The sequence below is a fragment of the Pseudophryne corroboree genome, chromosome 11 (assembly GCF_028390025.1).
Source record: "Pseudophryne corroboree isolate aPseCor3 chromosome 11, aPseCor3.hap2, whole genome shotgun sequence".
In the NCBI taxonomy this organism is placed as follows: Eukaryota; Metazoa; Chordata; class Amphibia; order Anura; family Myobatrachidae; genus Pseudophryne; species Pseudophryne corroboree.
The window spans coordinates 100,133,660-100,158,442 of record NC_086454.1 but is presented as its reverse complement, the minus strand read 5'-3'; the positions used below and the strand labels follow the sequence as shown (position 1 = coordinate 100,158,442).

The following is a 24,783-nucleotide window of genomic DNA, read 5'->3' as shown; positions in this document are numbered from 1 at the left end:
AGGGACCTATATGATTACTGTATACTGAGTTAACTAGTTAGTCAGAAATCATTACAGATCTCTTGTTTTGCTTAGTGATCTTATATATCATGATTCATATCTTTGTAGTGACCTGTAGTATATGTGTATATACCAAAATCATCATGTAAAGGATTACAGTAGCCGGAACTGCTTATTATCGGTTTTCATATGTATGTCAGTGTGAGAATGCGGTATCTTATTTAAACGCTATATATTTATCATATATATTATGATTCTGGAACACATAATACTGGCGCAGATAGTCAGATTGCACATGATCACATAGTATTATTTGTTTAAAAATTATACCAAAATTTTAGGATGGTTTCCTTTTTAATGCTTATTAATGGTGGTTTTACTTCATATCCATAACATGGATTGTCAAAGAGGCCGCTGAACCTATGTCTGTCCTTACGCTATGTTACCTTGATCCATTCTAATCTTTTACCCTAAATGTCAGAGTAGAATGCCAATATGCTTGTTTGTGCTTAATAGAAGTACATATCTCATGGCGTATGCATGCACAAACATTATATTTACAGTAAAAAGTTTTAATAACTTGGGTCACTAGGCATATCATGTCATCATATTCCTAAATAGGATCTGTTATGTTAAAATAGCCCGTTACATTATTACCAACATAACATAAGAGTATTGTTACTATTCAATTTAATGCATCTGTGTCTTATTTAAACGATATACATTTATTATATATATTATGATTCTGGAACACATAATACTGGTGCAGATAGTCAGATTGTACATGATCACATAGTATTATTTGTTTAAAATTCATACACCCATAAGGGTATTACATTAGCAAAATATATTTTTAGTGCTATTTAACACACAGTAACATATGTCATGTATGCAACATAGGTTGTAATATACAGTTAAGCTTTTTAAATATTTTTCAATTTAAAACCAAATACACTGTTTCTACATATGTTTGCAAAAAATAATGTTTAAACTTTTTAGTGCTATTTAACACACAGTAACTTATACAGTAATATATGGTGCTCAGCTATATAAACGGTTTAATACCCAGTAATATGTGGTATGCTTGCAGCGTTATACACGTTGTAATACCCAGTAATATGTGGTCTGTATACAGTGCTATACACTCTGTAATACACTGTAATATGTGGTATGCTTGCAGCGTTATACACGTAATACCCTGTAATATGTGGTCTGTATACAGTGCTATACACTCTGTAATACACAGTAATATATGGTATGCTTGCCGCGTTATACACTTATAATACACTGTAATATGTGGTCTGTATACAGTGCTATACACTCTGTAATACACAGTAATAAATGGCATGTATGCAGCAATACACACACTGTTTAATACACTGTAACATACGGCTTGTATGCTGCGATATAAACGGTTTAATACACAGTAATATGTGGTATGCTTGCAGCGTTATACACGTTGTAATACACTGTAATATGTGGTCTGTATACAGTGCTATATACTCTGTAATACACTGTAATATGTGGTCTGTATGCATCGATATAAACGGTTTAATACACAGTATTTGGTGTAAATCTTTTATCGCTAATATACAGGTCTGGACATGTCACGCTGTAATACTGACAAGTCTGGTCATGTCTGCTTGCAATCAAAGTTCAGCGATCGGCCACAATAAAGATAAACTTTTTAGTGCTATTTAACACACAGTAACATATGTCATGTATGCAACATATATGTGGTTTGTATGCATCGATATAAACGGTTTAATACACAGTATTTGGTGTAAATCTTTTATCGCTAATATACAGGTCTGGACATGTCACGCTGTAATACTGACAAGTCTGGTCATGTCTGCTTGCAATCAAAGTTCAGCGATCGGCCACAATAAAGATAAACTTTTTAGTGCTATTTAACACACAGTAACATATGTCATGTATGCAACATATATGTGGTTTGTATGCATCGATATAAACGGTTTAATACACAGTATTTGGTGTAAATCTTTTATCGCTAATATACAGATCTGGACATGTCACGCTTTAATACTGACAAGTCTGGTCATGTCTGCTTGCAATCAAAGTTCAGCGATCGGCCACAATAAAGATAAACTTTTTAGTGCTATTTAACACACAGTAACATATGTCATGTATGCAACATATATGTGGTTTGTATGCATCGATATAAACGGTTTAATACACAGTATTTGGTGTAAATCTTTTATCGCTAATATACAGGTCTGGACATGTCACGCTGTAATACTGACAAGTCTGGTCATGTCTGCTTGCAATCAAAGTTCAGCGATCGGCCACAATAAAGATAAACTTTTTAGTGCTATTTAACACACAGTAACATATGTCATGTATGCAACATATATGTGGTTTGTATGCATCGATATAAACGGTTTAATACACAGTATTTGGTGTAAATCTTTTATCGCTAATATACAGGTCTGGACATGTCACGCTTTAATACTGACAAGTCTGGTCATGTCTGCTTGCAATCAAAGTTCAGCGATCAACCACAATAAAGATAAACTTTTTAGTGCTATTTAACCATACTTGCCTACTTTTGAAAAAGCATTTCAGGGAGATTGTGAAAGTAACACCTATCAGCGCGGGCGAGTACTACTACATCGGGGAGGCGTGTCATGAAAATGACTTACATCCAAATGTAAATGAGCCCCAAAGTTGGTAAGATCTACTTGTTGAAGAAAAGACACTGATATTTTGCAGGATTTGTTTGTGTATTGTGTCTTACAAGAGGTTCAATATACTGTAAGTGGCCATAGGGATCCATTGTGCCTTATAACCAATGCAGGGAAATGGCACTAAGGATCCCATTTGAATGTATGTATCTGATTTATTTTTCCCCCAAGAATGAGGGAGATTGATGGACTTTTCAGGGAGTGAGGGAGATTGCTGCTATTTCAGGGAGTCTCCTGCAAAATGAGGGATGGTAGGCAACTATGTATTTAACACACAGTAACATATGTCATGTATGCAACATAGGTTGTAATATACAGTTATGTTTTTTAAATATTTTTCAATTTAAAACCAAATACACTGTTTCTACATATGTTTGCAAAAAATAATGTTTAATTTAATACACAGTATTTGGTGTAAATCTTTTATCGCTAATATACAGGTCTGGACATGTCACGCTGTAATACTGACAAGTCTGGTCATGTCTGCTTGCAATCAAAGTTCAGCGATCGGCCACAATAAAGATAAACTTTTTAGTGCTATTTAACACACAGTAACATATGTCATGTATGCAGCATATATGTGGTTTGTTTGTATGCATCGATATAAACGGTTTAATGCACAGTATTTGGTGTAAATCTTTTATCGCTAATATACAGGTCTGGACATGTCACGCTGTAATACTGACAAGTCTGGTCATGTCTGCTTGCAATCAAAGTTCAGCGATCGGCCACAATAAAGATAAACTTTTTAGTGCTATTTAACACACAGTAACATATGTCATGTATGCAACATATATGTGGTTTGTATGCATCGATATAAACGGTTTAATACACAGTATTTGGTGTAAATCTTTTATCGCTAATATACAGGTCTGGACATGTCACGCTGTAATACTGACAAGTCTGGTCATGTCTGCTTGCAATCAAAGTTCAGCGATCGGCCACAATAAAGATAAACTTTTTAGTGCTATTTAACACACAGTAACATATGTCATGTATGCAGCATATATGTGGTTTGTTTGTATGCATCGATATAAACGGTTTAATGCACAGTATTTGGTGTAAATCTTTTATCGCTAATATACAGGTCTGGACATGTCACGCTGTAATACTGACAAGTCTGGTCATGTCTGCTTGCAATCAAAGTTCAGCGATCGGCCACAATAAAGATAAACTTTTTAGTGCTATTTAACACACAGTAACATATGTCATGTATGCAACATATATGTGGTTTGTATGCATCGATATAAACGGTTTAATACACAGTATTTGGTGTAAATCTTTTATCGCTAATATACAGGTCTGGACATGTCACGCTGTAATACTGACAAGTCTGGTCATGTCTGCTTGCAATCAAAGTTCAGCGATCGGCCACAATAAAGATAAACTTTTTAGTGCTATTTAACACACAGTAACATATGTCATGTACGCAACATATATGTGGTTTGTATGCATCGATATAAACGGTTTAATACACAGTATTTGGTGTAAATCTTTTATCGCTAATATACAGGTCTGGACATGTCACGATGTAATACTGACAAGTCTGGTCATGTCTGCTTGCAATCAAAGTTCAGCGATCGGCCACAATAAAGATAAACTTTTTAGTGCTATTTAACACACAGTAACATATGTCAGGTATGCAACATAGGTTGTAATATACAGTTAAGCTTTTTAAATATTTTTCAATTTAAAATTTAAAATGACCTGTGATGAACCGAGCGTCTAAGAAATGGACATGGTCAAATTGCACATCGTACTTCTGAGGGTTTCTGTGACATTTAAAATGACCTTTGTGACATTTTAAAATGACCTTTTAAATTAGTGCCATGTGTGATGATCCCGTGCTTCTAAGAAAATGGCCACGGTCATTAGTGATTATCCTTTTTAAAACTGTAACATGTGTGACTCATGAAGTTTCAGCTGCTGGAATGTAAGAACATTTTGTGTTACAAAAAAAAAAAAAAAAAAAAGATGTATTTTAAAGTGTGTGTCATATGTGACATTCTTTTCAAAGCCATTAACTTTTAATACGGTTTAATATCGAACACTATCAATTTATATAAAATTTAATATCAAATTTTATATTAAGCGATATAAAACACTATCATTTAATATTAAAAGGGGGTGGGCCTAGGAGAAAGGGGTGTCACCACCTGTCAAGTTTGACAGAAAGGTTGACTTTATCTACTACTAAGTGACGTTCATGTTTGATGTTTATGACACTTTGTTGTTTATAAGATCTATTGGAATATTCATCCATGAGCGGATGTACCATGTTTTTTAACAATGTATCTCTGTGATTGATTATTCCTTCGTCATCAAGATGTCTTGATCATGTGCTATTCTGCCAAGGGAATAATTAGATATTGTTTCTGTTTCCCTGGTTTTTTATGTATCGGTACTAGTTTGTGGTTGCTTAGTTACCTGTAAATAAAACTGACGTTATCGCGGGAGTGCGTGATGACGTCATCCATCTGCGCCAGAATCTCGGACCGGGACTACCGCGCCCGGGAATGCAGCCAATCTGTGTTTGTCTGGGTGTTTGTCTGGGTGATTTGTGAAGGGATATAAGGTAAGAAACACTGTTTGTTTGTATATTTCCTGAAGACAATCTTATTACAGATTGAAACGTTGAAAGCATCCTTCGTGTGACTTCATTCTTTGCCAATCGGTTATGAGTGCCGCATCAGCATCCAGTTCTATTCGAATTTTTATGAGGGCACCAAACCAAGCCAAGGTATTTATGTGGAGTGCCGGGACATTTGAGTTGTGTGTGTATGTATATATATATATATATATATATATATATATATATATATATATATATATGTATATGTGTGTGCACAGCCAGGAGAGGAAAGGAGCTTTCAGTGGCCCGGGGAGCGGGGGACTGTGGAGCGGCGTCTCGTCATGCTGCAGCGGCTGGGGAGCGGAGAAAGCCCGCCGTACAGAGCGGGAGTTAGCTCCGCCCCCTCCGCTTCGGCGCCAAATTCAAATCCGCTGTATAGTAAGCGGAAAGCGCCCATGCATCCCCCGGCCGCCTGTATGCTGCGGCCAGGGAGCGATGTGCGGCCGGGGAGCGGAAAGCCTGAGCCCGCCCCCCTGCTCCGGTCACTTTCAAATTAAAACCGCACTATCACCCGGCTGCCTGTGTGTATGCTGCGGCCGGGGAGAGTGTGTCCTTTGCTGGAATCGAACCCTAGCTCGTGGGCATCGTAACCATAGGTGTTACCAATCTGCCATGAGAGCTATGCTAATTATTACACAGATATATGATATATGTAAATGTATCACCCGGCTGCCTGTATGCTGCAGCCGGGGAGTGAAGAGCGCTGAGCCCGCTTACAGAGCGGGCTGAAGCTCCGCCCCCCACATAATGGCGCCAATTTCAAATTAGTAAGCCTTTCATGCACTCCAGCCTGTCTGACTGGAGAGTATAGGGGAGCCTGTCCATCCATGTATTAAAACACTGAAACTGAAAAATGTAAAAACATACATCAGTCTGGAGGGGGAGGGGGGGGAGATTGTACTCACCGCTTCCTTCCGTCAGGCGTTTCGACCCAGCGGCCCCGACACGCGCCGCACGCAGCGGTGTCCGGCCATTTTTGATACTCACCGCTGCCATGCTGCCGGAATCTTCTGCTGGATGGAGTGGCCCCGACACGCGCCGCACGCAGCGGTGTCCGGCCAACTCAGGAGAGCTCAGTGTCTCCCTCAGCCGGGGCCCATCCCGAGCCGCACGCAGCTGCGATGGGACCCAGCCGGCAGCTCCCGCGGTGCAGACTGGTAGTGGCAGAGCTGCCAGTCTGTGAGTGTGTGAAAGAAAAAGAAAAATAATAAAGAAAAAAGAAAAATTCTTCAGCTAAACCCAAGTGAACCAGCTACCTCGGGCACTAAACTAAGACTGGCTTGGAGGGGAGATAGTAGGGGAGGAGCTAGCCACAGTGTTAGAATTTTAAAGTGCCAGCTCCCAATTACTGCCTACTATTTCCCCATTGTAACTACGCTCCAGTGGCCCCTAGTGGATGAAGGAGAAATATATATATATATATATATATATATATATATATATATATATATATATATATATATATATAACAAACAGGGACAGCCCGGCACTCCACTCCAGATGATAACAACAGCTGAGGTGCCTTCCCGACAAGCGACACAAAGTCCCAGGTATAAACAGCAGTAATGTGGGCGGCACTCAATGCAGACTTCACAGCTGAATGAAAAAGTTACTTTAATGGGCCAACATGTTTCGGGGAACAAAACCCTTGAAGTTCCTTGAAGTGACGGGGGACCGGTTGATCAAGGAATTGAATCATAATTTAGATGAGATCAGATATTTCATGATAGATCACGTACCGGTGTTGCTCCGGGGCGGTGATAGGGCCAAGGCTTTATTGATTAAGGAATCCCGTTGGATTGTTACACTGGGTACGATTAAACCAGGGGGGCTCAATGATAAAGTGAATTGGAACAGTCTTATTTAGGTTCTGGTGCTCTGCCTTGGGTGGGCGATGGTGTGTTCTCTTGTAGGTGGCTGTTAACCTGTGAATTATAGTTATCATTATAGCACGAGTTGCTCCATGTGTTTATGGGCTTGATATTGATGGTCCACATCTTTTGACAATGTATGGCTTGCAGACTGCCCCCTCACTAGGAAACGGGGATGCTCCTGATCTTCAGCAGCAGGTCCCGGGTGTAAGGTGTCAGTATCCACCACTGTGCTGCTACTAAATGTCTGCCCTGTGTCATGTTTTTATATTTTGTGTTCGCTATGTATATTCGATGTGTGGTTTTTATTTTGTGTATGTGTTGGTGTACAGTTTGTCCCACATCCTGTTCATCTCCCCGTGGTCAGTGTTGTGAACTTTGCAGCAATGGAAGCCGTCTAGCTGTGACAGGCGGAAGTGAGACTGGAGGGCTTGGAACGCAGGCTGCACGCTGTAGGTGGTGCGCAAGCCTGTTGCTCTCCATGACAACGGGACCGCTTCCGCCGGAAGTATGTCACGCTTGCCGGATCCCAGCTGCTGGTGCCCGCTGCGGCGCGGGAAGTGTGATAGGAACGGATTGGATCTAGGGGATTTAAAAAGTGGGTAAGTTTGTTACACTGTATCTGTCTCTTTTGCTGTAAGGTCCTGAGGACGGGGTACTGTACCCGAAAGTACTCGACCACAATACAGTTTTGTATTTTGCTGATTATCTCGACTCCGAGTGCCGTTTCTGATATGGAGCTGGGAATCTTATGAAGCTGCACCGGGGCATGCTGTAATGGACAAGTGAGTGCCGACAATATATGACTATATATATATATATATATATATATATATATATATATATATATATATATATATATTTATTAGGGACAATAACATGGTATCCTTATCTAGGGTTTCAATCTCCGCTGATAAGATATCTGTCTACGCTGCTACAGCGCTATAAACCCATGCCGACACAATCGCCGGTCTGAGTAGTGTACCAGAATGTGCGTAAATGGACTTCAAAGTACTTTTACTGCATGCTATCTGCAGGATCCCTGAGGATAGCTGTAAAGTCAGCGCTACCTTTTTGGGTAAATGTGTTGTACACTCTAGGGGAAGATTCCCATCTTATCCTGGCCCCATTAGGGAAAGGATACTCCCTGAGAATTCTTTGTGGGAAGCTGCAGCTTCTTGTCTGGAAATTCCTGCTCTTTTTCTTCATGAGAGGAGGGAAATTTACCTCAGCTTTCTTCCCCTTAAACATGTGTACCCTCGTGTCAGGGACAGATGAGTCATCAGTGATAAGCAAAACATCTTTTATTACAATAATCATATATTGAATACTTTTCTGCCAGTTTTGGCTGTACTTTGCATTATCGTAGTCGACACTGGAGTCAGACTCCGTGTCGATATCAGTGTCTATTATTTTGGATAGTGAGCGTTGTGAGACTCTGAAAATCTCTGTGACATAGGGACAGACATGGGTAGATTCCCTGTCTGTTCTCTAATCTTTTGTGTAATAAATTCATCTTAGCCCTTAATTTCACATATCCAATCAGGCGTCGGCGTTGTCGACGAAGACACCACACACACATTTGCTCCATCTCCTCCATAGGAGAGCCTTTTACCTCAGACATGTCGACACACACGTACCGACACACCACACACTCAGGGAATGTTCTTCTGAAGACAGTTCCCCCACAAGGCCCTTTGGAGAGACAGAGAGAGAGTATGCCAGCACACACCACAGCGCAATATGACCCAGGAAAAACACAGCAATATAATGTTTACCCCGTAGCGCTGTTATTATTATCTGCGCCGAATTATGTGCCCCCCCCCCCCTCTTTAAAACCCTTTCCTCTACCGTGGTATAAGCAGGGGAGAGTCCGGGGAGCTTCCTCTCAGCGGTGCTGTGGAGAAAAACATGGCGCTGGTGAGTGCTGAGGGAGAAGCCCTGCCCCCTCGGCGGCGGGCTTCAGTCCCGCTAAAAGTGTAAAATTGGCGGGGGCTCATGCATATATACAGTGTCCAGCTGTATATATGCTCTCTTTTGCCAAATAAGAGGTTTATATTGCTGCCCAGGGTGCCCCCCCTGCGCCCTGCACCCTTACAGTGACCGGAGTATGTGAGGTGTATGGGAGCAATGGCGCACAGCTGCCGTGCTGTGCGTTACCTCAGTGAAGCTCACAAAGTCTTCTGCCGCCTTTTGAAGCCTTCTTTCTTCTCATACTCACCCGGCTTCTTTCTTCTGGCTCTGTGAGGAGGACGGCGGCGCGGTTCTGGGACGAACGTCCACGGCGAACCTGTGTTCCGACTCCCTCTGGAGCTAATGGTGTCCAGTAGCCTAAGAAGCAGAGCCTATCATTTAAGTAGGTCTGCTCCCCTCTCCTCAGTCCCTCAATGCAGGGAGTCTGTTGCCAGCAGTGCTCCCTGAAAATAAAAAAACCTAACAAATATACTTTCTTAGCAGGAAACTCAGGAGAGCTCCCTGCAGTGCACACATCTGCCTCTGGGCACAGTCTCAAACTGAGGTCTGGAGGAGGGGCATAGAGGGAGGAGCCAGTGCACACCCAGAGTCAAGTGCTTTCTTAAAGTGCCCATGTCTCCTGCGGAGCCCGTCTATCCCCATGGTCCTTACGGAGTCCCCAGCATCCTCTAGGACGTTAGAGAAATAATACATGTAACGGACAGGGAAGGTGGCCCCTCTCCGCTCTTGACTCCATAGTAGCTACGCCCTTGTATATAAACACATGTAACTGTGACAGGGATGGTGGGCCCCTCTCAGCTCTGGGCCCCATAGCAGCTGCACTCTTTGCACCCATTTTGACTTTGTGGAAAATGCACTAAAATGTTTTCTATGACAACATTCCTTCTCTTTACAGAGGTTTATATATTGAGAGACGAACCTTGTGATGCGTCATTTATTTATTTTTAAATGCCTGACACTTGCACATTTTCAGTTAAACCTTTTTTATGGCACATCATCCAAGAACATAACTGAACTGGTAACAGGTTTGCATTAAAAAATATACATATTTCAGTCTGCAAAAGTGTATACAGCTATAAAGAATAAATGCTAAAAGTCTGATCATTTACAACCATTATGTGTCATTGGCAGATGTTTATCTTTGTTTTGTGTATTTACAAAATGATGCAAGGTTTTGCGTTTTTATAGGTAAAAGTGTTGCAAGAGGACACACCTGCTTGGGGCTAAAACCAACAAGCTGATAAATTAGTAAAGAACAGAAACTAACAGTGCCCTTTCCAGAATATTTTGTCAGACGGGCGGCATTACAAAAAAGCCAGGTGGGGGCAGTATAATCTGACTGGACACAGATACTGCCCACTTGCTGGCTGGACACAGATTTGTCTCTAACAATGGGGGTAATTCCAAGATGATCGCAGGAGGATTTTTGATAGCAATTGGGCAAAACCATGTGCACTGCAGGGGAGGCAGATATAACGTGCAGAAAGAGTTAGATTTGGGTGGGTTATATTGTTTCTGTGCAGGGTAAATACTGACTGCTTTATTTTTACACTGCAAACTAGATTGCAGATTGAACACACCCCACCCAAATCTAACTCTCTCTGCACATGTTATATCTGCCCCTCCTGCAGTGCACATGGTTTTGCCCAACTGCTAACAAAAATCCTGCTGCGATCAACTTGGAATTACCCCCAATGCACACGGGGGAGCTACCGTCCATGTTTGCACCTTCCATCTACCTTCTCTGCAATGTTTGAATGGTAAAAACTGTGGGCTGTCTCTTAAAGATGGGGGAGAGATCTGGTACTGTGGCCATCCCCGTAAAGTAAATACAGCGCAACACTGATTTTGTCCATCAGACACGTGATTAAGGATCGTGCTTGGTGGCACGTAAAGAAAAAAAAGCTGGGTAAAACCTCTGTGAAATAGATCCTGGGAAGAATACTGCTATAAATGCATTTTATCCTACAAATGCCATGTGATGATCATACCAATACTACATAGAATTGTACAGGGTATTTTTGTTTTCATATTATGGCACATAAACAAGTACATGGTAAAAGTACAAGCAGGAAGACTATTTACTAAACTCGGAGAAATGCAGAACAATATACACATTGCAGATATACAAAAGAGGTTGTAACTAAAAAAAACAGACTTTACAGAAATTTAGGGCCTATGATTTTCTATATAAAGAACTGCATAATACAGTCACATGGTAGAACTAGCTTTGTACATGTTTATGAACTTGCAGCCCGGTGCAGTATCAAACAAAAAGGTAAATTTACTAAGTTTTTTTTAGAACTGGCGATGGTAGAATCTGATTCTATCTTCTTCTAGAAGCAGCTAGATACATGTTAAGTAAAATCTGATTGGTTGCTATGAGCAACACCACCAGTTCTAAAAAAAAAAACTCCCACCTTAGTAAGTTTACGCCTAAAGATGGGTACACACTAGGCGACATGCTCTGTGAGCGACATCGCCTAGTGTTTCCCCTCCCAGGCTGAGGCGGTTGGGCATACACAGTGAGCGATATGACATTTATACCACTCAGTGACGTCACACAGTGGCTGGGCCGTGCAGGCAGCTCTTGGATGACAGTCCAAATCGAGCTCCCTGCACGGCAGACAGCGAGGGTCGTGTACGACCCACAAAGCCGCGCTTCGCTGGTCGGCGGCGGCATACACACTTGCCGAGAAAGTGAGCGACGTCGCTCAGGAAGGGTGAAAATGAGTGAAGTATCTCATATTCTCGACAAGTGTGTATGCACCTTAAGATTTAGGGATTTCAGGACCGCTGCCACTATATCGGGATTAGCAGTTGTTTTCATTATAAATGAAAAAGGAAACATTTTCTTCAAATACATAAATATATTTCATAGTTCTCATATCTTCCATTCCAAACAATATGAGAGTTATATAGCTAAGCGGACGCAGCACATGTAGTCACTATAACATATGTAAGCTGCTACTTTACAAAATGTCATTTTAGGTGGCATGTTAAACCCATTTATTAATATACTTAATAACCATGAACTGCATTTTGTAGAAGAGTTTGGTATTTCGCAAATCAGTTAATATCAGTATCGCTACTTGGATATCCTTTAGATCACTAATACAATATTTAAGGTTGAATCACTTGTCAGAGTTGTTAAAGTAATTTGTGAAAGTGCCAAGTTCCTCTTCAGCTCGTATATTAAGCCAAAGCCCCCTCCCTGCATGGAGGTAATAGGGTGACTGTGCATAAGGAATGTCTTTATTGTGAAAGATAACTTCCCTCACGTGCTGGCCCGGGAGACTATAAAGTATAATACGAAGAAGAGTCCCACAAGTCCAGCTGAAACATAGCACAAGAGCTTGCGATTATCTCGCCCTGAACGCGCCATTCCTGTGAATCGCTTCACACTGCCACTCAGCAGACCAGTGACACTCATGAAGTCAGAGTCCTAGAAGAGAAGAGGACACTGAGAACATACAGTATACAGATGTCATACACGCCCACTTTACTAAGATCACAAAGTGACTCTAAAGACCAAGTAGTCATTATTTATATATTTGAGATGAGGTTACCAAAATGAAGACATTTCATTTGTCTGATGAAAGTGGTACAGGATCCTGAATACTTACCTATTATTTCCCCTAGCTAGCCGTTAAATATATAGCTTGGAACTACTACTATAATGTAGTACTATGCATAAAAGGCATTATCTTAATTTAGATTTTTGAGATAAATACAAGGAGCACCAATATTATTCAGGATCTTATTGCTATTAAGGTCTCCTAAACAGGTGGTCTTCAGTTTGCCGGCTGTCGGGATCCCGGCGCACAGTATACCGGCAGTATGCCGGCGATACCCGGCATACCGACACTTTTTCTCCCTCTTGGGGGTCCATGACTTCCCTGGAGGGAGAATAGATAGCGCGCCACCGTGCCCGCAAGGGGCTCATTTCCACTCGCCCAGCTGTTGGTATGCCGGCGCCAATATGCTGGCCGCCGGAAGCCCGTCTGCTGGCATACCCTACTACGCCCCTCCTAAACACTTAGAAATTATGCTGTAAGACAGTCCTCAAATACCACCAACAGGCCATGTTTTCTACATGTATTTAATCATGCACCGGAGAGTTAATCTATGTTGTTGGGTCCAACCTACTTCTACAGACAAAATTACTCATAGCATGACCTGTTGGGAAAATCTGAGGGTTGAGAACAACTGCTCTAAAATAAGCAGACCCCCTAACTCTTATTTAGGTAACACTTTGGTGTTCCTTAAAATAAAAGCAAATGCAAAGGATATGGAAATAAATGTGTCAAACTATTGGTAGCCAAATCTGCAAAATGCGTGGACTGCACACCTTAGCTTCTTATAATGGGATGTGCTAACTTGCTGGGACTTAGTACTACAATATAGGAACAAGAGAGCAAGTGCACCATACAACCATTATATTGCAGTACTAAGTTCCAGCAAGGTAGCACATCCTATCATAAGAAGCTATGGTGTGCAGTCCAGGCCCCCTCCCCCCAATATATTCAATATTATGTGTGTGTGTATACACACCTGACGGCTTGGGACGACTTCATTCTGGATTGGCAACCACCCACTGCCCCTGAGGCTTTTAAACAGGGAACTAGCACATGATGACTGCACAAGAGCTACAAGCAAGATCCTTATAATTATATTGCAAGTCAATTGAGGGGTGACTTTTGGGGCACCTTGGATTGCTCTGGCCGGGCCACTTTGGGGCATCACCATCTTACATTTATTTCTTACACCTATATCACCCTGTGTTTTTTTTTTTTTGTTTATGTAGCATTTTTCACACTTGTAACACTGATCAGCTAACCTCACCTTTTAACACTCTGAGACCATACTGCTGTCCTCTTTCTAATACTCAGTAACTACTTTCACTTGCCTGACATTCTCACTTCTATCCTTTATTTGTGTGATGCTCTGGGGTGGTTTGCGGGTGCCCTGCGCACCAGAGGTGAACCCCTATGTTAGGAGCCTGTCCAATGAGGTCACAGTGACGATGGTGGACAGGCTCATGTTGGCCAGTGTTTGCCAAGAACCTCAGATATGATGGATAATTACATTTATTATAATTCAAATGGTTGTATGGTGCACCTGCTCTTGTTCCTATATTGTAGACCACAAATGTTAGACTATTTTTACACTGCAATTTAGATTTCAGTTTGAACACACCCCAGCCAAATCTAACTCTGTGCACATGTCACATCTGCCACACCTGCACTGCACACTGTATTCCCAGTTCTGTGTTTTTTTGCTTTGCTAACACCCCTGAATTAGGTCCTATGGGGCTAATTCAGACCTGATCGGTGCTGTGTGTTTTCTCACAGCAGCGATCAGGCCTGAACTGCGCCGGCGCATGGTAGACAGCCGACGGCTGTCAGCCCTGCGATCGCTTCTGCCTGATTGACAGGCAGAGGCAGTCGCTGGGCGGGCCGGCAGCATTTAGCTGCTGTTTAGGGGGCGCGGTCCGGGCAACGCAGGCGTACCCGGACCATTAGGGGGCGGGCCGCAGGGGCTCCGTGATGTCACACGCAGCCGCTGCAACCCGGTCTGCGACAAGTAGCTCCCTGCCAGCGCGCAGCAGCTGCACTGGCTAGGAGCTACTCTTCCAGTACAAAAGCATCGCCGCTGTGCGATGCTTTAGTACTTGTGCGGGGGGGTCGGCCCTGACATGCAGGGCGGACTAGCCCTGTGCTGGGCGTCCCCCCGCATGTTAGGGAACGCTGATCATAGATGTGCTAAATTTAGCACATCTACGATCAGGTCTGAATCACCCCCAATATTCAGATTTCCTGCCTCTCACCCTGGAACCTACACTATATGCACTCAGAAGCTGTTCACCAGTTTCTCTGAATGTGCCCCATCATTTAACATGTTCAGAGATTCCATAGCGACTGTCCTACTGGAATGGCTGAAACAGACTCCTCCTTTTGGGGTTAAGATTATATAATTACAGTACATTCCAGAAGCCTGCAACTGCTGTTCTCCCCATTCTCCTCCCATCATAGCATAATTACATACGGACACGCTCTGGTCTAAATCTAATCAGTTTTAACAACACTGTTTCTTGTATATATAGTTTCCATTGACCTAATACACAGAACCCCACATTCCTAGGCTTAGATTTTACACTGTAATTTGCTGCACAGTTGTTTATATGATGCATTTATGTGTCTGTTGTACTTATTCTATAGTATAACATTGTTGACACGAGCAATGACGACACTGCTGGTTCTCGGATGTTTTATGCTCACGTCAACCCATGCTGTACGAGGACATGCCATCAGGGGGCAGTTTCATTGATGATACTTCTCTGCAAGAACCAGACTGTCATTTATTTAAAATTAATTTTTACTACAAAATCACACAACTCCATTATGCCACACAACCTACTACTCCTGCCTTTACATTCTGGGGTAAGGCATTTCCAGATCATCTCGACCATCCATCCAGTATTTAGTAATTTACCTTTAGCATTCATTGCTTTTAACTGTGTTGCGAGGCAGCTTATTACCCTTTTATTAAATGTATTGCTATCATACTAAGGCGAGTCTCTTATTTATGCTGACAGTTGCTGCATCTACTACTGAATCCCCACAACAATGAAAAGCCAGCATACCGTGTAATCTTTGCCCTATCTTTAAATATCTACATAACGGACCTATTTACCATGCACAAGTGTTTCAACTTTAATAAACCTTTATAATTTATAATTGATACAGAGCTGGCCTGATGCTATGGCTGCATACACCACATAACAACCAACCAGTAACAGTGACCACATGTAGAATCTTACCATTCCATCCAAGTACTTGTTATGGTCGTCAGTTTCCCTGTCAATGTCCAGTGCTAGCTGAAAAGAGAGAGACAAGTTATCAGTGTGTTGTTGGATTTAAGGAGGGAGACATTGGGGCAACCTCCCCCCACTTCCTTAATGAAACAAGGCTAATTGTTGGTGCTGACCAATTCAATTAGCGGACAGTACCCCATGCATAAAATAGTGGGTGCACTTTCCCTTACAACTTCAGGAGCTGTTAGAAAAAGTCCACTTAAAAATGCACTTATATTAATTAACGCGCATGGAAACTCATCAGATTCTGCATTTTCCACAGAATCAGTGGTTTACTGCGCATTGCTAGAGGTTTTATCATTCAGGGAAAAGGAATAATTGAATACCTCTAGGCATTAACTCCAAAGCTTTCCTCGCACAATAAGACTTGTAACTAATGTACACCCTCCTACTATGCCTTTTAGCTGGTACAGTACCATTTTCTTATGGTCTGTTCCGGAAAACGGGCTGTGCCGTTCTGTACTGGGTGCAGCGTCCAGATTTCTATAGCAGCGCTGCAGTGACACAGACCCCTGCAGCACTGCTCTGTGACAGGTGGTTCCGTCCTCTGTACAGTTACAGCAGCACAGCGGGGACAGACTCCCGCAGCCAGACTCTGTAATCAGATGCTGCCTGTGCCCTTAGTCTGCCCAGGTTTGTATACCGTATATTGGGCACACTTACGGATTTCAACCGCGTCACTTTGGAGGATAGATTTTCTGTCATACGCTTGTTTTCAGCATCAATCATCTCATCAACTGCGCCTGAGTTTGAACCTATAAAGACGTGAGAAATGTTTATTAAAAACCTAAAAAAAACCTGAAGATATCTATAAGATAGAGGTGACGCGCACACAGAGTCTCTCGGTTACTACAACTGACGCATTATAATTCAAGAACCAAGGGACGTGGAAGGACAGCTGTCAGGGTTCGGTATGTTTCGTCTACATTTATAGTATCAACAATCCATGATGACACCGCCATAATGTTGACACTGGCAAAATGTCAATTTGTATTGGTGACATTTTTATTGTGTCGACATTTAATGGGGGTGATTCAAATGTTTGAAAAGTCAGTTGGGAGTCTGTTTTTTTCCTATCTAATAGACAGGAAAAAACAGACTCCCAACTGACTTTTCAAACATTTGAATCTCCCCCAATGTGTCAGCATTATGACAGGAGACATTATAGTGTTGACATTTAATTGTCAACATAATGACTACATTCCTATTTGCAATAACTTGGCTTATAGCATTATTATAAATGGGGCAATATATAGGAGAGACGTACTATAAACTGAACAATGTATATACCTGATACTAGCAGGTCAGAAGATGAAATGTAAGGTATTGTAGTAGTACACTAACATCACTGCTTGTAGCTAGACAACCGGTGACTCTACAGCTGTTGTGGAACTACACATCACAGCATGCCCTGCAGTTACACAGCTGAAGAAGCACAGCTTCTTTCTGTTCCGAAGCCATAAACAGCAGAGACAACAGGCAGCACCGACTGGAAGCCACACAGCTTCAGCTACAAGAGCAGCCCCATTAGGTGACACTGTCCTACAGGCACCACACACGCCAGCACGTTACCCTCAGTCCAGCCACAGGCAACATAATAACACTGTATTACAGATACCTCTCCCCCACTCCGCCATCTTCCTTCCCTTCCTCTCTGACGTGGCAGGATCTGCAGCGTCAGATAACCCGCCCCCTTCCAGTTACGTCCGCCAGCAGATCAACTGGCCATTGTCAAACGTCGTGGGTCATGTTGCCGCGATCCGCAAGCCACGCCCACACGAAGCTTCATTTTATTAGGTAGTGTTGACATGGTTACTACGCGTGGAAAGGTAAACTCCTCTTGGTGGTTGACTGAGGCCCTCTGCTGGTGACTTGAGCAGTGCAAGATTGAGGAGCTGCTGTTTATCCTATTCAGTTTGTTCCCAGTTTGGGTCCTCAAGACTATAGCAAACAATCCAGTGTATAAGGATATCCATGGTTGAGTACAGTCATCAAACTGACTCAAGCACTAATGTGCTCATCTGTGCTCAAGCACTGACATCCTGAAAACCTAGGTATCTTAAGAACCGGGGGGAGGGAAGGAGAGGAGAGAGAGAGAGAGAGGAGGAAGGAAGGAAGGGCGTCCATCGATAGTTGTCAAACATTGATGGCTAGCTACAAATCACCGATGGTCTTGCCATCGATGGCAGAGAGCCAATGGCACTCTACCATCATCGATGGCTGAGTGGAACTGAATAGTTTTTTTATTTCTTTCCTCCAGGCACGGAGTTTAGCCCCTCCCCCCAGTAGCCCACTAAGTCCCGCCACATCTTTGATTGGCCCGCAGCCCGGCCTGCATTCGTCAGCGGTGGCCATCGAGTGGTGCAAACCATCAATAGTTTGCCATAGATGGTTTATGTGCCATTGATGGCTATAACCGATGGTACCATCGATGGACAGCCCACCGATGGCCATCCCTAGATCCAAGTGGTCTAAAGGACCTCCATGTGACCTGCGACCCACCTCATGCTCACATACCTCCCAACATGACCCTTTCCAGGAGGGACACAATGCTCTGCTTCTGGACTTTTCTCTTAATTTAGGATTGCCAGCACCTGTGTTGAACAGGTTAGTGGATAAGAAAGGTGTTTCAGCACAGTTGCAGCAATCATAAATTAAGAGGGAAGTACAGGAGCACAGCATTGTGTCCCTCCTGGAGAGGGTCATGTTGGGAGGTATGTGCTCATGAGGGGGTGGATCCAGCACTCCCGCGGAGGTTAGGATTAAGCTGCGGGAATATGATCCAGCTCTCCAGGCAGGGGTGTAACTAGAACTTTGAGGGCCCCATAGCAAAATCTTGAAAGGGGCCCCTCCTCCCCAATGCCATTTTCACTACAGTGCCCCTTGGGGGAAGTAGAGAGTGAGGGGAGTGAGAGAGAGAGACAACAAGGGTGTCAGGGGGAGAAAAAGAGAGGAGCAAGAAAGAGAGGGCATCAGGGCTAGAGAGAAAAAGGAGAGAAGAGAGGGCATCAGGGAGAGAGAAAGAGAGGAAGAGAGAAAAGGGGTAAGAGGGGAAGTGAGAGAGGGAGGGCCTCAGGGAGAGAGAGAGTGTCAGAGGGAGATAGAGTGTCAGGGAGGGAGGATGAGTGAAAAACAATGGGAGCAAGAGAGAGTGAGAGTGTCAAGAAGAGACAGGGAGAGAGAATGAGAGAGGGTGTCAGGGAGAGAGACACACTATCAGGGAGAGAGAGAGAGAGAGACAGTGCCAAGGAGAGAGACAGTAGACCGTATCAGGGAGACAGAGGAAAGAGCGAGAGAGACAATGTCAGGGAGGGAGAGAGATAGTGTTTGGGAGAGAGAGAGGTAGACCGTGTCAGCGGGAGAGAGATAGTGTCAGAGAGAGAGAGAGGGAGAGAGACACAGAGAGAGTGTACGGGCATGAGGGAGGTAGAGACAGTGCCAGAGAGGGAAAGAGATAGCGTGAGAGAGGAGCCTGGAGCTGGCACCCACAACCAAGGACAACACTGTCAAAATCGATAGCTGGCGGTGTTGGAATAGTCTATTGACTGTTCATACATTGCTTCTGCTGACAGGAGCCGGGGGGCTTACCTCCGAAGCCTGCCTGTCCAGCTGCTGCAGTTTCCCATGGCAACCTAATTGGATTATGAAAAGGATGCTTAACGTTAAGTCAGCACAGGTAACTGCAGTAGCTGGGGCGTAATAGCTGGGGGCAGGTGTGCAGCAGGTCACACCCGTACCTGTTCTTGGCGGCATCATCTCTCCTGCAATCTATCCAGTAAGATGACGCATGTGCAGAGGAGAATAGAGACTCTGGCACAGCCCCCTAGCTCTTAAAATGCTCCTGCCATTACCTCCAATCAAATAAAGTGTGTTCCAGCATCGTGATATATTACAAAAACAAAAATCAATATGATCTGTGGTAGTAATACATTGCAGTAAATTCCTATAGGACCTATTTAACATAATAGACACATTAGGGGGGGTATTCAATTAGCTCCGGTAATCTCGGAGCTAATGAATTTGGCCCCATCTTATTCAATTGCGGCCCGTTTTTAAGGCAATTTCGACAATGCCTTTTCACATTTTTATTTTGTAAAAAGGCACTAGAGAAAAATGCCTCAAAAGCGTCAAAAAGCTGCAAGTATCAAAACCAGGCCTGGCAACGGGGGAGGATGGCACATGCACTGGACCTGAGTTTCCTGGGGGTCACGGATACTGAGAGGCCCACCACTGCCATACAGACCATCACCAGAATTGCCAGCCAAACTCAGACATTTTTTAAAGGGGCAATCGTTTACAAGGCATGGTTATGCCTTGCAAATGACTGCCCCTTTAAAAATAAAGGTCTGAGTCAGGCTGGCATTCCGCACGTCGGATGAACTCGGACTCCATTACATCCGGTCCCATATGTAAATGGGCCAAACAATAAAACACTTATTTATATATTATGAGATCTGTAGCTGTTCATATTGCAGTTGCATCACTTTGCTCAATGCTTCTGTGAACATAAGTGTAAATTCGCCACACAAGTGAATTTACACTTAGCAGAATTTGCAATCCTCACTGAATTAGGCCCATTGTCTTTGTATAGATAAACTAAAGGCATGGAAATATAAATAAGCTCCGGAGGTTTGTTAGAAAACTTGCATTTTATTTTTTTTAAATACAGTAAGTAGTCGTCACAGTATGAATCTATAGTATCACTCTGCCTTTCTACCATTATAAACGGCAAACATAGTATTGCTTTTCATTTTATGTGTGCAAAAGACATAGGGGTAAATTTACTTAAGATGGGATGCTGCCCATAGCAACCAATCAGATTCTACTTCTCATTTATCTAGCCCCTTGTAAAAGATAATACCTGTAATCAGACTGGTTGCTATAGGCAACATCCCATTTTAAATAGAACTCCCATCTTAGTAAATTTACCCCATACAGTGCCTGGTTCTGATGTGTGGGTAAAGCAAAACAGAGCAAATAACTTAACACCTTGGCAAAACCATGGGGGTAATTCAGACCTGATTGCTTGCTAGCGTTTTTTTGCATGGCTGCGATCAGGTCAGAACTGCGCATGCGTATGCGTATGCACCGCAATGCGCAGGCGCCTCGCACGGGTACAAAGTGGTTTGTTGCTCTGCGATGGGTTTGTGCAAAGGATCCATTCGCATGGGCGATCACAAGGAGGCTGACAGGAAGAAGGCGTTTGTGGGTGGCAACTGACAGTTTTCTGGGAGTGGTTGTAAAAACGCAGGCGTGTCCAAGTGTTTGCAGGGAGGGTTCCTGACATCAATTCCGGTCCTGGACAGACTGAAGTGATCGCAGTGGCTAAGTAAGTCCTGAGCTACTCAGAAACTGCACAAAATCTTTTTGTACCGCTCGGCTGCACATGCGATTGCACACTTGCAAAGCTAAAATACACTCCCCAGTGGGCGGCGACTATGTGAACGCAGGACTGCAAAAAAACCCTAGTGAGCGATCAGGTCTGATTTAGCCCCCATGTTATACTGCAGGGGAATTGAGGCAGAGAGATTTAGGGGGTAATTCTGAGTTGATCGTAGCAGCAAGTTTGTTAGCAAATGGGCAAAACCATGGGGGTAATTCCAAGTTGATCGCAGCAGGAATTTTTTTAGCAATTGGGCAAAACCATGTGCACTGCAGGGGAAGCAGATATAATATGTGCAGAAAGAGTTAGATGTGGGTGGGTTATTTTGTTTCTGTGCAGGGTAAATACTGGCTGCTTTATTTTTACACTGCAATTTAGATTGCAGATTGAACACACCACACCCAAATCTAACTCTCTCTGCACATGTTATATCTGCCTCCCCTGCAGTGCACATGGTTTTGCCCAACTGCTAAAAAAAATTCTGCTGCGATCAACTTGGAATTACCCCCCATGTGCACTGCAGGGGGGGCAGATATAACATTTGCAGAGAGTTAGATTTGGGTGGGTTATTTTGTTTCTGTGCAGGGTAAATACTGCCTGCTTTATTTTTACACTGCAATTTAGATTTCAGTTTGAACACACCCCATCCTAATCTAACTCTCTCTGCACATGTTATATCTGCCCCCCTGCAGGGCACATGGTTTTGCCCAACTGCTAACAAATTTGCTGCTACGATCAGGTCTGAATTACCCCCTTAGGCATGTCTAAATTTAAATTTCTATTGCAGTGTAAAAAACTAGCTGTGCAGCGTTTGTGGGCTACATGAAAAAGCAGTCAGTGTTTATCCTGCATGCAAAAAAACAATAACTGTAGTTTCCCCCCTTAGGATGCAGCATGGCTTTTCCAGGTGTACAGCTACTTGCTCATTTTTACTTTACTTTCACCTGAAAATCAAGCCCACAATGCTTGTGCCTCATACAACCTCCATCTTAGTCATAGTAAAAATGATGACCACTAAACAGAAAATGGATAATGTGGCAGCATCTTCCTCCCAGCGAGATGCTTCAGACTCACTACCATAATGATCGTCTTTGATGTGACTTCAAGGTTCCTGTGAAGAGAGAACATATGTTAGCATGCATGGTTAGTCTGTATGCACACAGTGGTGAATGGCTTGTGGCTCTCTTTATATTATGTGTATAGTACGGCACATCTTGTGTCTTGCTTGTTTATTCCCACCTTGTCACTTCTCTCTAGTTCTGCCAATTCATGCTCCCATCCCAGTAGTTGTACAAAGCGTTTCACTGCACTGGTGACCTCTCCTAGTTCCAGAACATTGAGCCCATCTGAGTTGCTCATGAATGGTCCTACAGGGTCTCGATTGATAAGGACACGTGGCGTGGATCTAGTAACTGTATATACCAAGCTTGCAAATGGTTCCACCTGAGAAGACACACAGATCCATTAGAGAGTACAATTAAGGCCTTAAGCCAGGGATGGGGAACCTTAGGCCCTTCAGCTGTTGTTGAACTACACATACCAGCATGACTTGCTACAGTTTTGCTATTTGGCCATGCTAAAACTGTTGCAGGGCATGCTGGGATGTATAGTTCCAGCTGGAGGGCCGAAGGTTCCCCATCCCTGCCTTAAGCTTCAGTTATCTGCTTATTCTATAAAACATCTGTCACACTATCTCAGACCTGCCAGCACTTCTGTATTTCCAGAGACAGTCCTGGTTTTTGTAACCAAAAAGGACTCAAAATTGGGTTAGTCTGTGTAGATCTGGCAATGGTTTGGACAGATTGGGGACATGGCATCAGGTGTTGAAATTTGCCAATCAGGAATGTTTTCAAATATGTAATAATAATAATTAATAATAATTTTATTTATATAGCGCTCTTTCTCCAACAGGACTCAAGGCGCTTATGTAATACTGATGCAAAAGTTAAGCAGAAAACATTAAGTACAATACTGTGGGAATGATGCAGATTGAGATTTAAAAAAACGAGTTTTATGGTAAGAACTTACCCTTGTTAAAACTCTTTCTGCAAGGTACACTGGGCTCCACAAGTCTGGACAATGGGGTGTAGAGTAGGATCTTGATCCGAGGCACCAACAGGCTTAAAGTTTTGACCTTCTTCCCAAAATGCTTAGTGCCGCCTCCTATATCACCCCGCCTCCCAGCACAGGAGCTCAGTTTAGTTAACCAGCCCAATGCAGTAGCAGGAAGAGAGACGACAACGGTTAGTAGCCACATACACCACACTCTCACGACAAGAGAAGTGTCAGCGGCTAATGCTATATCAACCCAAAAGCTAAGTGCGTCAGGGTGGGCGCCTTGTGGAGCCCAGTGTACCTCGCAGAAAGAGTTTTAACAAGGGTAAGTTCTTACCATAAAACTCATTTTCTGCTGCGTGGTACACTGGGCTCCACAAGTCTGGACAATGGGGATGTCCTAAAGCAGTTCCTTATGGGAGGGGATGCAATGTATCGGGCACAAGAACCCGGCGTCCAAAGGAAGCATCCTGGGAAGCGGCAGTATCAAAGGCATAGAACTTTATGAACGTGTTCCCGGAGGACCACGTAGCCACCTTGCGCAATTGATCAAGGTTCGCACCACGTTGGGCCGCCCAAGAAGGTCCAACAGACCGAGTAGAATGGGCTGTAATGTGAACAGGAGCTGACAGACCAGCCTTCACATAAGCATGCACAATCACCATTCTGATCCACCTGGCCAGGGTCTGCTCGTGAGCAGGCCAGACACGTTTGTGAAATCCAAACAAAACAAAGAGAGAATCAGACTTTCGAATAGAAGCAGTTCTCTTCACATAGATACGGAGAGCCCGTACCACATCCAAAGACCGCTCTTTGGGAGACAAATCAGGAGAGACAAAAGCTGGAACCACAATCTCCTGATTAAAGTGGAACGAAGAAACCACCTTCGGCAAATATCCGGGACGAGTCCTAAGAACCGCCCGGTCACGGTGAAAAATCAGATATGGGGAACTACAAGACAAGGCACCCAAATCCGACACTCTTCTAGCAGAGGCAATAATCAACAGAAACACCACCTTAAGGGAAAGCCACTTAAGGTCAGCTGAACCAAGAGGTTCAAATGGAGACTCTTGTAACGCCTCCAAAACCACCGACAAGTCCCAAGGAGCCACAGGCGGGACATAGGGAGGTTGGATACGCAACACACCTGAGTGAAAGTATGAACATCAGGTAAAGTCGCAATTTTTCTCTGAAACCACACTGACAAGGCAGAAATATGAACCTTGAGGGAGGCCAGACACAGGCCTAAATCTAGGCCCTGCTGCAGAAAAGCCAAAAGTTTGGCT

General features: G+C 43.4%; 2 protein-coding genes across 4 annotated transcripts in view; both read right to left on the bottom strand.

The window, feature by feature from the left end:
* Positions 1-10,102: 10,102 nt before the first annotated feature.
* On the bottom strand, positions 10,103-17,826 carry BET1L (Bet1 golgi vesicular membrane trafficking protein like). Its single transcript, XM_063944678.1, has 4 exons — positions 17,678-17,826; positions 16,723-16,814; positions 16,006-16,062; positions 10,103-12,627 (listed from the first exon to the last, which is right to left on the bottom strand). The coding sequence occupies exons 1-4, from the start codon at positions 17,694-17,696 to the stop codon at positions 12,460-12,462; spliced, it is 336 nt and encodes a 111-aa protein (XP_063800748.1). The 5' UTR covers positions 17,697-17,826; the 3' UTR covers positions 10,103-12,459.
* LOC134968984 (NAD-dependent protein deacetylase sirtuin-3-like) overlaps positions 16,737-24,783 on the bottom strand; it is a 58,761-nt gene continuing 50,714 nt past the window's right edge. For 2 of the 3 annotated variants that reach the window (XM_063944675.1, XM_063944677.1), the window contains 2 exons: positions 22,682-22,885; positions 20,690-22,553 (listed from right to left, as the gene is read on the bottom strand). In XM_063944675.1, the coding sequence (XP_063800745.1) occupies positions 22,545-22,553; positions 22,682-22,885 (213 nt within the window). In that variant the 3' untranslated portion in view covers positions 20,690-22,544. Of the gene's footprint in view, positions 16,815-20,689; positions 22,554-22,681; positions 22,886-24,783 lie in introns of those variants that run through there. The other variant, XM_063944676.1, reaches the window with a different exon arrangement.

Excerpts from the sequence above, each read along its gene's own strand:
- BET1L (XM_063944678.1), bottom strand. Across the intron at positions 16,063-16,722 it reads AAGTGACGCGGTTGAAATCC|CTAGCACTGGACATTGACAG; the intron begins GTAAGTGTGCCC and ends CTCTCTTTTCAG. Across the intron at positions 12,628-16,005 it reads ACAAGTACTTGGATGGAATG|GACTCTGACTTCATGAGTGT; the intron begins GTAAGATTCTAC and ends CTTCTCTTCTAG.